Source organism: Rhinopithecus bieti, unplaced genomic scaffold (genome assembly GCF_001698545.2).
Source record: "Rhinopithecus bieti isolate Rb0 unplaced genomic scaffold, ASM169854v2 scaffold_24392, whole genome shotgun sequence".
Lineage (NCBI taxonomy): Eukaryota > Metazoa > Chordata > Mammalia > Primates > Cercopithecidae > Rhinopithecus > Rhinopithecus bieti.
Window position 1 is genome coordinate 4558258 of NW_016812542.1, and position 16013 is coordinate 4574270.

The 16013-nt window shown below is 55.0% G+C and overlaps 2 protein-coding genes across 2 annotated transcripts in view; one reads left to right on the plus strand and one right to left on the minus strand.

Moving 5' to 3' along the window:
- Positions 1-2131: 2131 nt before the first annotated feature.
- On the plus strand, positions 2132-7755 carry GPR37L1 (G protein-coupled receptor 37 like 1). The gene is given in 5 exon segments (XM_017896497.1): positions 2132-3038; positions 6344-6392; positions 6394-6501; positions 6503-6592; positions 6594-7755. Coding segments are annotated over 5 exon segments (1473 nt in total). The 5' UTR covers positions 2132-2400; the 3' UTR covers positions 7182-7755.
- A 4265-nt stretch (positions 7756-12020) lies between these two features.
- ARL8A (ARF like GTPase 8A) overlaps positions 12021-16013 on the minus strand; it is an 11116-nt gene continuing 7123 nt past the window's right edge. Inside the window, exons 4-7 of the mRNA XM_017896499.1 lie at positions 14633-14726; positions 14385-14452; positions 13775-13845; positions 12021-13132 (exon numbers count right to left, since the gene is read on the minus strand). Of these exons, the coding sequence (XP_017751988.1) occupies positions 13083-13132; positions 13775-13845; positions 14385-14452; positions 14633-14726 (283 nt within the window). The 3' untranslated portion in view covers positions 12021-13082. The remainder of the gene's footprint in view (positions 13133-13774; positions 13846-14384; positions 14453-14632; positions 14727-16013) is intronic.

Below are 16013 nucleotides of genomic sequence, written 5' to 3' on the forward strand. Positions count from 1 at the left end.
CCCTCCCCTCTGCCCACTTCCTCCCTCCCTCCCTTCCCCTCCCCTCCCCTCCTTTCCTTTCCTCTTTCTTTTTTTGACGGAATCTCACTCTGTCGCCCAGGCTGGAGTACACTGGCTGCAATCTCAGCTCACTGCAACCTCCACCTCCCGGGTTCAAGTGATTCTTTTGCCTCAGCCTCCTGAGTAGCTAGGATTACAGGTGCCTGCCACCACGCCTGGCTAATTTTTTTTTTTTTTTTTGTATCTTTAGTAGAGATGGGGTTTCACCATGTTGGTCAGGCTGGTCTTGAACTCCTAACCTTGTGATCTGTCCACTTCAGCCTCCCAAAGTGCTGGGATTACAGGCGTGAGCCACTGTGTCCGGCTTTTTTTTTTTTTTTTTTTTTTTGAGACAGAGTCTTGCTCTGTTGTCCAGGCTGGAGTGCAATGGCACCATCTCAGATCACTGCAACCTCTGCCTCCTGGGTTCAAGTGATTCTGATGCCCTAGCCTCCCGAGTAGCTGGGATTACAGGTGTGCACCGCCATGCCTGTCCAATTTTTCTATTTTTAGTAGTGATGCGGTTTCACCATGTTGGCTGGGCTGGTGAAGGTGGTAGGTTTCAATGACAGCAGCCTAACACCATGGGAGTTGGGAGGAGGGAATGATCTGACTCACTCTGGGGCAGGTCTTCCGGTTAGTTCTCCAGTGGATTCTCCTGGGCATCGTGTGGTCCGTCCTCAGAACTGTGCCTCCCTAATGTGGGTGGGTAGATTCACTATCCACTCCATGCTTGGGCTATGCCTCAACCTTTCCCTCCCATGCACAGCCAAAGCCCCTCAAAGCTGCTGGTTTTCCTTGACTCTGGGCTTCTCTCCATCACCCACTGCCTCCCAACAGGTCCCCCTATCTCTGCATCCTCCTGTTCCAGATTGCTAGGACCCCAGCTGCCCATCAGGGACCCCTCTAAAATAACTTAGTTGAGTCATCGTCTGCTTAACAACCTGTGATATTCTCCATTGCTTATGGGATAAAATCTAAACTCCTTGGCTTGGCATACAAAGTCCTTTATAGTACAGTTCCTCCTCTGCTGATATCTCCAGGCTCTTTGTCCCAAGGGCCCATGCTCTCTCCTCACCTCCCTTGCACTCCAGTCCCCTTGACAGACTTGCTGTCTTGTGGGAACATCACCTGCTTTCACATCACCCAGCCTTTGTGTGTGCTGTGTCTTCTGCCTAGAGCACCCTCCCTTCCCATAGTTTGTTAGGCAAGCTCACAGTCATTTCTTGGGATCCATTCAAATGTCACCTCACTTGGGAGGCCTTCCAGATCCCCCCAGATTTTCTTGGGTTCCCTCAGCATCATGACCCTTGCCTTTCATAGCATCTATCACACTGACTTTACTTACACATGTACTTCCTTCTCTGGACTGAAAGCTCATTGGTGGCAGAGATCCTTTACATTTTTAGTATTCTGAGTGTCTTGAACACAACATATAGTCAGTACAGATGTGTTATTGCAAATGTCCACGCATCTTGTGTCTGGCTCAGAATATGGTGTTTTAGACTGGATGCAGTGGCTCACATCTGTAATCCCAGCACTTTGGGAGGCCGAGGCAGGCGGATCACCTAAGGTCAGGAGTTTGAGACCAGCCTGGCCAACACGATGAAAGCTTGTCTCTACTAAAAATACAAAAATTAGCCAGGTATGGTGGCGGACACCCAGTTACTCAGGCGGCTGAGGCAGGAAAATCACTTGAACCCAGGAGGCAGAGGCTGCAGTGAGCTGAGATCACACCATTGCACTCCAGCCTGGGCGACCAAAAAAAAAAAAAAAATTAGAAATCTCTGGAGTCAGATCTGGGTTACGGACCTTGCTCTGCCTTTTATCAACTATGTGGCAAGTGACTGACCTCTACAAACCTCAGATTTGTGATCTGAGATTAATCACTGTTTAATTGAGAAACGAGCTGAGTGCTAGGACCTAGGAAGTGTTCCACAAGTGACAGTGATGGTTATTGCTGAGTTTTGAATGGAGGAGCTACCTTAGAATCAGGAGACCTGCACCCCAGTTCCCATTCTGCCCTACCTCCCTGTGTCACCCTAGGCAGGCCACATTTCCTTCCTACTCTCAGGGGCCTGAAGCAGGTGCCCTCTTAGGGCCCCACAGCCTGATGTGCTGTAGGGCCTGAGAAGCGGCGTCGTGGAGGACGAGACGTGTGAGGGCAGGAAAGAGTGCTGTGTGTCCAGCAGAGGGCCCTGCCCGGCCCATGGCCGGAGGCTGGGAGGGAGGGCAGGCAAGTGATGCCAGACGCCTGACTGGAGGCGGATCCAGCCGGCCAGCTGCCTCTCTGGAGCCCAGCTCTTGGGCCCCTGCACTCACCTGCTCTTCCTGGGGTGGCTGCCTCCTGCTCATTCAGCCATGCGGTGGCTGTGGCCCCTGGCTGTCTCTCTTGCTGTGATTTTGGCTGTGGGGCTAAGCAGGGTCTCTGGGGGTGCCCCCCTGCACCTGGGAAGGCACAGAGCCGAGACCCAGGAGCAGCAGAACCGATCCAAGAGGGGCACCGAGGATGAGGAGGCCAAGGGAGTGCAGCAGTATGTGCCTGAGGAGTGGGCGGAGTACCCCCGGCCCATTCACCCTGCTGGACTACAGCCCACCAAGCCCTTGGTGGCCACCAGCCCTAACCCCGACAAGGATGGGGGCACCCCAGGCAGCGGGCAGGAGCTGAGGGGTAATCTGACGGGGGCACCGGGGCAGAGGCTGCAGATCCAGAACCCCCTGTATCCGGTGACCGAGAGCTCCTACAGTGCCTATGCTATCATGCTCCTGGCGCTGGTGGTGTTTGCGGTGGGCATCGTGGGCAACCTGTCAGTCATGTGCATCGTGTGGCACAGCTACTACCTGAAGAGCGCCTGGAACTCTATCCTTGCCAGCTTGGCCCTCTGGGATTTTCTGGTCCTCTTTTTCTGCCTCCCTATTGTCATCTTCAACGAGATCACCAAGCAGAGGCTACTGGGTGACGTTTCTTGTCGGGCTGTGCCCTTCATGGAGGTGAGTGTGTGTTCTGTCTGAGCTCAGCTGGGAGGCTGCAATCCAGGGAAGGGGTTCAAAGTCTCCATCAGGTCCTTGGAAGTGGTATTTGTGGGTGTGCAAAACCTGAGTCTTGGAGCTCTGGCTTGCTTCTCCTCTACCTTGGAGAAGGAGACAAATATGGTATTGGTTTCTGGTTGCTCTCAAGAGAAGTAGGCAGGCCAGGGGGACAGGTGGGTGTGTGGAGCCCCTGGGTTCTAGCCCCAGCCTGATCTCCTGCTTCAGGAGCAACCTCAAGGCAGGTCTTTCCCACTTTCTCCAGACCCTAAGCTGCCCTCTCCCTTCCTCAGCCCTTCTGCCCTGTCCCACCCAAGATCCCTCTGTCCTTTGTTGCAGTTCCTCTTCTTCCCTCTGTACCCCTGCGGCTGTCCTGCTCCCACAGCTCCCTTCGCTGCTCCTTCCTCTCCTGCCTCCTGAGGGAGTGCCTGAAGGGAGAACCCAGTTTCCTTCACACCCCTCTGGATCAAGTCAGCATCCCCTCCATGAGAATACAAGCACCAGAAGCAAAAGACTGCTCTGTTCTTTCCTCCCTGCTGGGATTCTCATTGTTATCATTGTCATCTCCACCAGCAACTTCCTAGATCCTCTCTGAAAGGGAATACCTGGTTCTGGGCACTGGAGCTAATGGGGGGCTTTAGTCTCAGCTCTACCACTGACATACTGGGCATCACTGGGCGTCACTGGGCAGGTTGGGAGACCAAGTCTCCCAACCAGGGCGGGTAGACCAGATGGTCCTTCCAGCTGGCCTGTTCTACACTTCTAAAGTGTACTGCTATACCCTCACTTCTGGGAATGTCTACGATAAGTCCATGGGTGTCAAAGGATATGTAGAGCATAGAGAGACAACTCAAAACACTGAAGAAATATACCGATGTGTGCATTTATGCAAAACACAGCAAGGCCACCCTCTCTTTATAAGACAAAATAAGCAGTCTTTCAAATTTTGGCAGCATGGAGTGTAATGGAGTGACTGTGGCCTCCCTGTGAAGCTGCTGGGAGGAGGGAGACAACACCCTTTTTCTTTTTTTTTGAGACAGAGTCTCACTCTGTCACCCACAACACCCTTTTTCTTTATTTGAGACGGAGTCTCATTCTGTCACCCAGGGTGGAATGCCGTGGTGTAATCTCAGCTCATTGCAACCTCTGCCTCCCAGGTTCAAACAGTCCTCCCACCTCAGCCTCCCAAGTAGCTGGTACCACAGGCGGGCGGTACCATGCATGGCTAATTTTTGTAGTTTTGGTAGAGACAGGGTTTCACCATGTTGCCCAGGCTGGTCTCCAAATGCTGAGCTCAAGCAATCTACCTGCCTTGGTCTCCCAAAGTACTGGAATTACAGGCGGAGCCACCGCGCCTGGCAACACCCTTTTATAGGGAGGATCTCAGGATGGCGCTGAGGAGGGAGCAGGAAAAGGCAGCTTGAAATAAAACTTGAGATATTTTTGAGATGTAAAATAGAAGGACAGGGCTGGGCACGGTGGCTCACGCCTGTAATCCCAGCACTTTGGGAGGCCAAGGTGGATGGATCATGAGGTCAGGAGATCGAGACCATCCTGGCCAACATGGTGAAACCCCGTCTCTACTAAAAGCACAAAAATAGCTGGGCATGGTGGCACACGCCTGTAATCCCAGCTACTCGGGAGGCTGAGGCAGAAGAATCACTTGAATACTTGAATCCAGGAGCTGAGTTGCAGTGAGCCGAGATTGCGCGGGGGGGGGGGGGGGGGGGGGGCTGGCACTCCAGGGCCTGGCAAAGCAGAGTGAGACCTCAAAAAAAAAAAAAAAAAAAAAAAAAAAAAAGGAGAGAATGGCGGCGTTTCTACCACAAGCTTGAAGGCCTGTGCCTCCCACAAAGGCCCGGGCCTCGCCCTGCCAAGAGAGGGGGTTGGGGTTCTCCAGCAAGGACACTTGGTGAGCCGTGCTAAAAGCTAAAAGCCGGGGATTGGGTTCCCCCATCAGAAAGAGAGAAGAATTTGGACAGGACGGGGATCTGAGGCACAATCGTCTGAGTGTGGCCGAGCAGCGTCCCCTGACCGGTGGCGGGAAGGGTCCCCTCTTCCTTCCTCTGCTCTTTGGCAGCTCCCTCCTCCCCTGCCGCTCGGGCGCTTCCTCTTGGCTCACAGGGTGGTTTCCATGCGCTTGATGAATAGTGTGTGGGAATGGTGGGCAGCGGCTTGGCTCGGAGGGGGGCCACTTCCCCACACAGCCAGGCCCTGGGCTTCTCTGGACAGGGCCAGGAAGGGCAGGACCTCTGTGTTGTGTGTATGTGTGTGTGTGTGTGTGTTTGTGTTGTTCCGCGTGGCAGCGCGCCACGTAAGCCATGTTCCCCAAAGACCAATTCATCCCATATGTGCAGCATAATAGGGTGTGGGCAGTGGAAGGACCTGCAAAGATCGCAGAACTTCTATGTCTTCATCTTGGTTCTCACTTGGAGATGATTTTCCAAAGTCTGTCAGAGAGCAGCAGGGTCCCTGTGGGAGGCCCAGGCCATTCATCCCCCCCAGCCTGAGACGCAAAGAACAAGGGGAAGGAAGGCAGATGTGTGTGTAAACCTTCAGACCCACCATTCATCCCAGCAGTGTAGTCCTGGGCAAGTCACTCCCTTCCTGGCCCTGAGCCTGAGCTTTTTCCAGCTGTAAGGTGGCTGATTGGGAATGTGATATGTAAAGCCCAGTTCCTGACCCATAGGAAAAGCTCCATTAAATGGAGGTTGTTACGGCCATTATTGATAATTCATTCCCTCCTCACCTCCCTCCCTCCCTCGCCTCCCCTCCCTCCCTTCCTTCCTTCCTTCCTTCCTCCTTCTTCCTTCCTTCCTTTCTTCCTTCCTTCCTTCCTTCCTTTCCAACAGGGTTTTCGCTCTGTCCCCGGGCTGGAGTGGGCAGTGATGTGGATCTTGGCTCACATGCAGCTTCAGCCTTCTAGCCCTCAAGCCATCCCTCCTAACGCTCAGGCCTCCCCAAGTAGTTGGGACCACAGGTGTGGGCCTCCAACCAGGACGGGCTATTTTTTGTATTTTTTAGTAGAACTGGGGTTCCATCATGTTGCACCCAGGCTGGCCTGCTCGAACTCCTGGGCTCGAGTGATCTGCCTGCCTCCGACCTCCTCAAAGTGCTGGGATTATAGGTGTGAGCCAACCCGCCCCGGCATTATTATAACTTTCTTATGGCTTATCACCAATTCATTGTGCTAACTGAGCAGAAGCCAGGTATCCTTCCTTGTCTCCATAGGTTTTGAACCCAAGTGCTTCTCTTCTTCCCTCACATCCTGCCACAGGTCTCGCTCTCTGGGAGTCACCACTTTCCAGCCCTCCTGTGCCCTGGGCCATTGACCGGCTTCCACGTGGCCACCAAAGCAGCCCCTGCCCAAAGGTGAGGCGCATCGAGCGGTGGTCGCAATCTATCCTGGCCAAGCTGGCTGTCATCTGGGTGGGCCTCCATGACGCTGGCCGTGCCTGAGCTCCCTGCTGTGGCAGCTGCGCAGCAGGAGCCTGCCCCCACCATGGCCACCTGGAGCTCATGCATCAATGAAACCCTCAGCCAGCCTGCCCGAGTCCCTGTACTGCAGCTGGTGATGACCTACCAAGAACGCCCGCATGTGGTGGTACTTGGCTGGCTACTTCTGCCTGCCCATCCTCTTCACGGTCACCTGCCAGCTGGTGACGTGGCGGGTGCGAGGCCCTCCGGGGAGGAAGTCGGAGTGCAGGGCCAGCAAGCATGAGCAGTGTGAGAGCCAGCTCAACAGCACCGTGGTGGGCCTGACCGTGGTCTACGCCTTCTGCACCCTCCCAGAGAATGTCTGCAACATTGTGGTGGCCTACCTGTCCACCGAGCTGACCCGCCAGACCCTGGACCTCCTGGGCCTCATCAACCAGTTCTCTGCCTTCTTCAAGGGCGCCATCACCCCGGTGCTGCTCCTATGCATCTGCAGGCCGCTGGGCCGGGCCTTCCTGGACTGCTGCTGCTGCTGCTGCTGTGAGGAGTGTGGCGGGGCTTCGGAGGCCTCGGCCGCCAGTGGCTCGGACAACAAGCTCAAGACCGAGGTGTCCTCTTCCATCTACTTCCACAAGCCCAGGGAGTCACCCCCGCTCCTGCCCCTGGGCACACCTTGCTGAGGCTCCAGCAGGGGTGGGGAGGGAGGGAGGGGCTGCCACCCCCGCCGGTGTCTGCTGTTCTTTCCCCATAGGTCTTGCTTTGCTGCCTGTTTTGCTGTCTAGAGATGGACTTGGTTCCTCTTGTCAAGGTTTGGGAATGTCAAAGCCCCCTCCCCACACAGGGCCTTTCCTGTCCCTTGTGGGGCCTTCCAACCCTGTCCTTTCCACTGGTGGGTGGTGATGCTTCTAGGTTCTTAGAACTGCCCAGAAACTCTGAGTCCCAGCAGCTGGGAGCCAGAACTTTGCCTGCCCTCCCTTGGTTACACTCTCTCTTCTTGCTCTCTGCCTTGTAACCTGACCATACTTTAGTTGTGCCCTTCCCAGGCATCATCTTCCAACCCCAACCTGGGGCCCCATCTTGGAATGGGGGCTCCTTGGGGGCCAGCTCAATGTGGCTCACCACACTCTTCTTTTCTTTTCTTTTCTTTTTTTTTTTTTGAGACAGAATCTTGCTCTGTTGCCCAGGCTGGAGTACAGTGGCCTGATGTCAGCTCTCTGCAACCTCTGCCTCCTGGGTTCAAGCGATTCTCCTGCCTCAGCCTCCTGAGTAGCTGGGATTACAGGTGTGCACCACCACACCCGGCTGATATTTGTATTTGTAGAAGAGATGGGGTTTCATCATGTTGGCCAGGCTGGTGTTGAACTCCTGACCTCAAGTGATCTGCTTACCTTGGCCTCCCAAAATGCTGGGATTACAGGTGTGAGCCGCCGCGCCTGGCCTCAATACACTCTTCTCTGGACCGAATCTGTCCCAGCCCTGGATGCCTCCTCCTACTGGTGCCTTCTTTTCTTCCAGAGGATTTCTCTCTCCTTCCTCCTCCTTTCTTTGGGATCCCCTGGTTGCCTATCCCAACCTCCCTATTAGGTGCTTTCCCATAGGAGGCCCTTCTTGAGAAACAATAAACTAGGTACAACTACCCCTACACCCATCCACTTTCTTGTGCCACATTCTGGCAGGGCCCAGATGCACCTGGGCCTTCCTGGCCTGGCAATGCCTAGGGAAATTTCTGCTGACCTGGCCTGGCCTGTGGCTGATGTTCATAACAGCCCTGTGGCCCTGGGGACTCCAAGGGTTTTATGACTTTTGAGGGACAGAGAGGATGGAGGGCTCGGGGAGCCGGGGGACCTAAGTCCTCATCCTGGTCTAAACCCCGTGCTCCTTGGGAAGTCAAAAGCCTGGAAAATATCTCTTCTGGAGCCCTCGTCTCTGCTATGCCCTCTCTCCACAAAGCCCCCCTTGGAGGGAGGCCAGTGGTCTTTCCTCTGTGAGCCCCAGGACTTCCCAACCGTTGTCACTCTGAGAGCTGCTCTTGTTCAGTTTCTTAGAATGGACTGTTTTGCCTGTAGACGGCCCAGCTGCCTGCCCCGGCCTGCCCCCGCCCAGCCCCCACTGCACCACCCTTCCCGCCAGAGCTCCCACTGCCCCCGGCAGACCCTTCATGCAGCTCCTCCTGTGGGGTCTTGCCCTTGAAGTCCCACTTCCCCCAGCCCCACGTCTGGGCCCTTCCAGAGGGCACCATTAGCCTTGTGGGTCCCTGGGAAGCTGGCACAGCATCAACCAGAAGTGATGCCTCAGCCAGGCTACCAATCACTCCCTGCCTGGGAGCTCAGCTTTCCTCAGAACCGCTGCCCCTGTCTGAAGCTCTGTCCTGGGTCCCACCAGACTTCTGCCCACCAGGCCTACCTAGAACATCCACACGGGGCCTCAGGAAGGGTCCTGGGGGCCCAGGGACGGGCAGAGGCAGGGGTTCCGAGCACCCGGGGCTCCATTCTCCTCTGTCCACCCACCCACACTCCTTGGCCTCAGCCTGCCCTGTACCCAAGCTTCCCTCCCCCTCTCCTGGGGATCTTAACAGCCTTGTTCTCTCTCCCTGGCACCCACCCCCAGGGCGGGTGATGCCGCCAAGAGAGAGGGAGGCCGTTGCTAGGTGATGGCGCCGCCATGCGCACACCCTTTGTGCTGGGGAGTGACACCCACCCATTTCTCAGCAGACCTGTTGCCACGGTGACTGAAGCCCCCAGCTCTGTCTGTAGAAACTTCAGATGGCTGAGGGAGCAGGTTGGAGAGCGGACCAAAGGCAGGCCTGTCGCGCTGAGGCTCCTGGGGACCATTTCCTCCACATTTCCCCAACTCCTTCTCCCACCCGCTGCCAGGCCTGGAGGCACCACCAGCTTCCTAAGGGATGCAGGAAGGGGCCTGGTGAACTGAGGTGAAGTCCAGGGCAGGGGAGGCAGGCCCCTCAACATCCTGTTTAGGAGTCCTCCTCCACAAAGGGTGCCCTCCGCCTCTCCCTCCTGCTGGTTGGTCGACTCAGAGATGAAGGGGGAGAGATCGTGGCTCCGAGGCTCTGCCACTGCCACCTCCCAGGCCTGCCAACGTGAATGGCTTGCAGAATCAGTCAGCAGGCCAGCGGTCTTGGGAAAGAGCCACTGTCCCTGCAGCCTGGGCCAGCTGGGGGAACAATGTAGGGTTTGTTGCTTAGGGGTCCTAGGCTTGCGGGGGGGGTTGGCACATGGTGGGCGGTGGACTTGAGCTGGGATGCTCTGAGATGCCACTAACATGCTCGCTCACCCAAGGGCAGACTTCAGACCAGCCCTCAGATCCTGATGCCAGGTTACGGGGGTTAGGGGAGCCTGAAATCCACTGCGTCTCCCTGCTCCACTTGGGAGTCACCTTCTCATCACTTATCCTGGAACCTGAGTGCAATTACTTAAACCCAGTCTCAGCTTCCTCATCTGCAAAATGGGAATAATCGTCCTTCACAGAGGAGTATGGTCATTTAATGAGACAAGATACATAAAGCACTTTGCATGGTGCCCCAAACCTTTTATTCCTTCCTCCCCTTTGGGAATTCAATTCTCCAGTGTGATGGAGCAGGCTTGGCCAGGGGATTCTTAAATGCATCCAGCTTTTGGCATCAAAGGGCCCCAAACATGACAAATTACCTATACTCATGGTCTGTTCCCTGTTCAACTTTAATAGGTTGTGTGTTTTTTTGTTTTTTGTTTTTTGTTTTTTAAGAGTTGGGGGGGTCTTACTATGTTGCCCAGGCTGGCTTTGAACTCCTGGGCTCAAGCAGTCCTCCTGCCTCAGCCTCCTGAGTAGCTGGGACTACAGGTGTGTACCACCATACCTGGCTGAACACTTTTTTTTTTGACAGGAGCTCACTCTGTCACTCAAGCTGAGTGCTGTGGTGTGATCACAGCTCATTGCAGCCTCTGCTTCCTGGGCTCACACAATTCTCCTGCCTCAGCTTCCTGAGTAGCTGGGACTACAGGTGTGCACTACCATGCCTGGCTAATTTTTGATTATTTGTAGGCATAGGGTCTCACTATTTTGTCCAGGCTGGTCTCAAACTCCCGGACTCAAGTGATTCTCCTACCTCGGGCTCCCAAAGTGCTGGGATTACAGGTATGAACCACTGCACCTGGCCCTTGAACAAATTCTTTAAGTCTTATTAGTACCTGCTGCATGCCGGCACTCTGGAAGGAGGATGCTCGCTTGCTTCCTGGTAACCAGCTCTCTTATCTCAAACCTCAGTCCTCACTGAGGATCACAGGATCTAGAAAAGCACCTCAGCCTGGAAACAGCCCCAGATGAGTGAGATTGCTGGTCCTCTCCCAGGATCCCAGGCCCAGGGCAAACCCAGACATGCTTACAGCCAGGAGGGCAGGGGACAGAACCCTGGCCCCCCTTCAACCTCCTTAGCCAGGAGGGCATGTCCCATTTTCCTTAGGAGTTGGGAGTTACCCTAGAATCACTTAGCTTCAGGTGCCAAATTCCATCCACATTCTTTCCTCCAACTCTCCAGCAGTGGGGAACTGCCTCTCCAGGCAGGGCACTGCTCTGACAGGTCTGATGACTGCCTCCAGGAGGAAGCTCTGGGCACCAATGAAGGTGAGGGGCTGGGGGGCCTAGGACGAGGAGTCAAGATCCCCACTCCCAGGACTATGGGACATTTTGGCTCCTTTTGTGGGAGGGGTGAGAAGGGCTGTTCTGCAGGGGCCTGCTCCATTTTCCAGGGTGAAGGAGAGGCCGAGGGAGGTGGAGCAGGAGGAGGTGGGGCTTACTGTGAAACTGGGTCAAGATGGCCTCGGATTTGAGCAGGCAGGGCCACCAGGCTCTGAGGCAGCAGCTGTGAGCAGTGCAGAGGGAGGACCAGTCTGACGGTGAACGGTGAGGTAGGGGAACCGACTAGAATCAGGCAGAGGAGCGAGGGCAGGCCTCCTACCAGGAAACCCATAGCACTGGCACTAACTGAGAGGCAGCAACAGTGGTGACACTCCCCCAGGCTCTGTGGGCCCAGCCCTACCCCTGGAGCAGAGTTAACTGGTTCTGGGGTAGGAACTGGGGGCCAGAGGGACAGAGTTCTGGTTCTGGCTCAACCTTGGCTGCCGGTGAGATCCAGGGCCTGGGAAAGAGGGGCTGAGGCCTGAACTGGGCCTAAGGAGAGCGCAGCTCAGTTTGCACACAAAACAGCACCCAGCCCTGTCCCTTGCCACCTCTACCCAGCCCTGGGCAGTTCCCTCAACAGAGCTTTGCAGCCTCACGTGGCAGCTGCTGGCTCAAAGCTGGGACTACATGAAAGTCTGAAAAGAGAATGAGAAGGAGGTGGCGCAAGAGTCTGGACGCACGTGTGGGAGGCCGTTTTGTGCAGCGCCATTGTGCTCCCCGGGCGGGCACGTGCTCGCGCTCCATGGCTCTGTTGGTGCCCAGTGTGCAGGGGTGTGCTGGTGGCCCTGTGGGCCTCTCGGGCAACCCATGCCAACTGCGGAGAAGTAACCGGCACCATACACCCCCCCAACACAAAACTGGTCATTTATTTTTGTTGTTGTCATTGTTATTAGGAGGCAAAAAAATGTACAGTTACAAGAATCATATTCCAAACAGAGGTTAAATATGAGCTGAAAAGTGTAAAAAAGGAAGAGGAACATCACTTTACAAATCATTAAATTAAACAAATAAACAAACAGAACCCAAAGAACCAACCCCCCATGCTGAGTTCTCTCCTTGTGCAACTCTGCAAAATGAGAACAGAAAATGAAGTGGGCCGTGGAGGTGGGGGCCCTGGGGAGGGGCAGGAGCTGGGAGCCAGGAGCAGGCAGGAGGGGGCTGCTGGGGCATGGATGCTGGCTTTCTGCCCCGTGCACCTGGTAGTTTCTGGTACCTGGTTGTACCTGGTGGCTCTATCCAGGCTGGGGACCGAGGGGAGGGGCCCCCGGAGGCCCTTGCTAGCCTGTGGGGTTCAAGCACTGCCAGGACAAGCCAGACTGGGCGGTGGAAACACACGGGACAGGGGGGCGGCCACCAGTGCCCAGGCTGGTACCTGCCGCAGGTGCCAGTCTCCACCTCTCCTGATCTGAACTTGCCCCAAGTCCACCTGCGTCTCCCTCCTTTTCTCCAGACTGCCCCCTCCCAGATCCCAAAAGGGATGCCCTGCAGCATCAAATGGTTGATTTTAGTCTTTGCTTAAATTAAAAAATTAAAATATATATACATATATATACTGTACACACAGGACGATAACAGAGAGTGTTGAAAAGGGAGGTACAGGAGTGGGCCGCGGAAAAGCCAGGGGCGGGGGCTGTGGCCCAGGGTTGCTGGGAGGGAGGCAGGGATGGCTGATGGGACAAAGGCGGGGGGGGGAAGGTGAGAAGTTAGGGGACCAGAATGGGGGGCAATGTATTTTACAATAAAAACAGGAGTTCAAACCTCAGCAGAACAGGACTCTGGGGTCCCCAGAGGGCCCTCCTCACACTGGGTGAGGAGGCATGGGCTTAGGGGACGACGGGGTGGGCGGGGAGCTCGGCTTCAGGTTTAGATGACGACGGTCCCTGGTCTGAGGGAGAAGGGCTGGAGTCTCAGCTTCTCCGTGACTTTGAGTGTTGAATAAGCCACTGTAGGGTGATGTCTGAGAGGGGAAAAGAGAACAGCTTATAAGGCCTGCAAGTGCTGGCCATGCTGGGGCAGCAGAGGCCTAAGAAACTAAACCTAAGGGTATCAGAAGTCCAGAGGTGCCAGGAGGGGTGGCGCACACCTGGAGTCCCAGCTACGTGGGAAGCTCAGGTGGGAGGATTGCTTGAACCCAGGACTGGAGTTGGAGGCTCCAGTGAGCTATGATCACTCCACGGAACTCCAGCCTGGGTGACAGAGCGAGACACTTTCTCAAAAACAAACAAACAAACAAGAAGTCCAGAGCTGGCAAGCGCCACATGGCCCTGCACAAGTAGTAGCGGAATCCAGGTGCTGGGAAAGAGACAGAGCCACAGCATGTCAGAGCCAGCAGGGACCTGAGAATCACCGGGTCCAGCCCTGGAATCTTAGAAGTGAGGAGGTGAAGCCCAGAGCGGGGATCGATTTGCCAGAGATCACACAACCACTTGGGGACGAGCTGGGATAGTGCCCAGAATCTGGGCCGCCCGGCTGCCTTTTCTACCCAAGAGCCACAGGGCTTTGGACTTAAAGGAAAGTTGTGGAGCGAGAACCTTTGAGAGCCACTAAAACACCCAGAAATGCCTCTCCCCGCTCCTCCCCTTTCCCCAATCCTACGCACCAATGTTGTCCTTTTCTTTGCAGGAGATGGAGTAGCAGCAGATCTCTCGGTCCTGGATGGCAGATAGATTCCTGGGGGAAACCAGAGTAGAGTCTGCTGAGGCTACGCACGTCCAGGGGGCCTGGGACTAGGGCACAGCAGGGCCTTTTTCTTTTCTTTTTTTTTTGAGACGGAGTCTGGCTCTGTTGCCCAGGCTGGAGTGCAGTGGCTGGATCTCAGCTCACTGCAAGCTCCGCCTCCTGGGTTTACGCCATTCTCCTGCCTCAGCCTCCCGTGTAGCTGGGACTACAGGTGCCCGCCACCTCGCCCGGCTAATTTTTTTTATTTTTTAGTAGAGACGGGGTTTCACCGGGTTAGCCAGGGATGGTCTCGATCTCCTGACCTCGTGATCCGCCCGTCTCGGCCTCCCAAAGTGCTGGGATTACAGGCTTGAGCCACCGCGCCCGGCAGCAGGGCCTTTTTCTTAAGAGGCTACCATGGGGAGGGTGAGGTGCCTGAAAAGGTGAGCTCTGCTGCCACCGTGTGGCTAACGCTAAGAACAGCAGCAAGCCTAGGCTGTTGGTCTGGTGGTTGGGGAATTGGGAGAGCAGAAAGTAACATAGCAACTCACATTTTCTCAATCAGCTCCTTCTCATCCAGTGCTCCCGGAAGGTCTCGCTTGTTACCCAGGACTAAGACCTATGGAGAAGCGAGGGTGAGGATGAGGTCTAGGGCAGCCGTGCCCAGGCTGTCTGGGTGGTGAGCTGGCCTCCTGGGTCCCGTTTCCTCTCTACACCCCTACTATGCCCGGCTTTTACCTGCCCCCAGTGACTTCCCAGCCGAGCTCCCTCCCCATCCCGCTCCCACAGGTCTGCTGACCGGGATGCCCTGCAGCTGGGGTTTGTCCAGTAGGTTGTGGAGCTCGTTCTTAGAGGCCTCAATCTTCTCCTGGTCAGCAGCATCCACCATGTACCTGGGGAAAGGGGCAGGGTGGGGACAAGCATGTTGACACCGCAGGCTGGGGTGGTGCAAGGAAGAGAAGGAGCTGCTGCTTGGAGGCAAAAGCATCTGTTGCAGCTTGGTCACTTCAGGATCCATGGGCTACCTGGCCTGGCTCAAGGCAGGTGCTCTGCGGATGTTTTCTGAGTCTATGGGAGTGAATAGCTGCGGGGACTCCTGGGGCCTGCCAATAGCTTCCAAGTGCTACTCTGGGGAAGCCATCACTCGTGGAAAAGCAAGGGCCCTTTGGGATTAGCTGTAAGACCCTCTCAAAGTGACCCACTTATGTTTTCATGGAAAGACTAAATAAGGTTAGAGTGAAAAAAGCAAAGGAAACCTTAGAAGATTTCTTTTAGCAAGATACTTTTGTTATCAGGTTAAAAGCAACCTATTGTTTATTCTAAACGATCTATTGTTTGGGCATATATATATAAAATAAATTTTATTATTATTATTAATATCATTTTTGAGATGGAGTCTCGCTCTGTTGCCAGGCTGGAGTGCAGTGGTGCAATCTCAGCTCACTGCCACCTCCACCTGCCAGGTTCAAGCGATTCTCCTGCCTCAACCTCCCAAGTAGCTGGGACTACAGGCGCATGCCACCAGGCATGGCTAATTTTTTCTATTTTCAGTAGAGGTGGGGTTTCACCGTGTTAGCCAGAAGGGCCTCGATCTCCTGACCTTGTGATCCACCCGTGCTGGGCTCCCAAAGTGCTGGGATTACAGGTGTGAGCCACCGCACCCGGCCTATTAGTTTTTGAGACAGGGTCTCACTCTGTCACCCAGGGTGGAGTGCAGTGGTGCAATCACATCTCATTGCAGCCTCAGCTTCCCGGACTCAAGAGATCTTCCCGCCTCAGTCGTCTGAGTAGGTGGGACTACAGGTGCATGCCACCAGGCTCAGCTAATTTTTGTACTTTTGTAGAGATACAGTTGTGCCATGTTACCCAGGTTGGTTTTGAACTTCTGATCTCAAGTGATCCGCCTGCCTTGGCCTCCCACTGTGCCCTGCCATTTTTCAATGTTTAAAATTTATTTTATTTTATTTTTTAGAGACAGGATCTTGCTATGTTGTCTAGGCTGGCCTTAAACTCCTGGGCTCAAGCAATCTTCCTGCCTCAGCCTCCCAAGTAGCTGGGATTACAGGTGTGTGGCACCATGCTCAGCCAAAAAAAAATATTATTATTATTATTTTGAGATGGAGTCTGGCTCTGTCGCCCGGGCTGGAGTGCAGTGGCCGGATCTCAGCTCACTGCAAGCT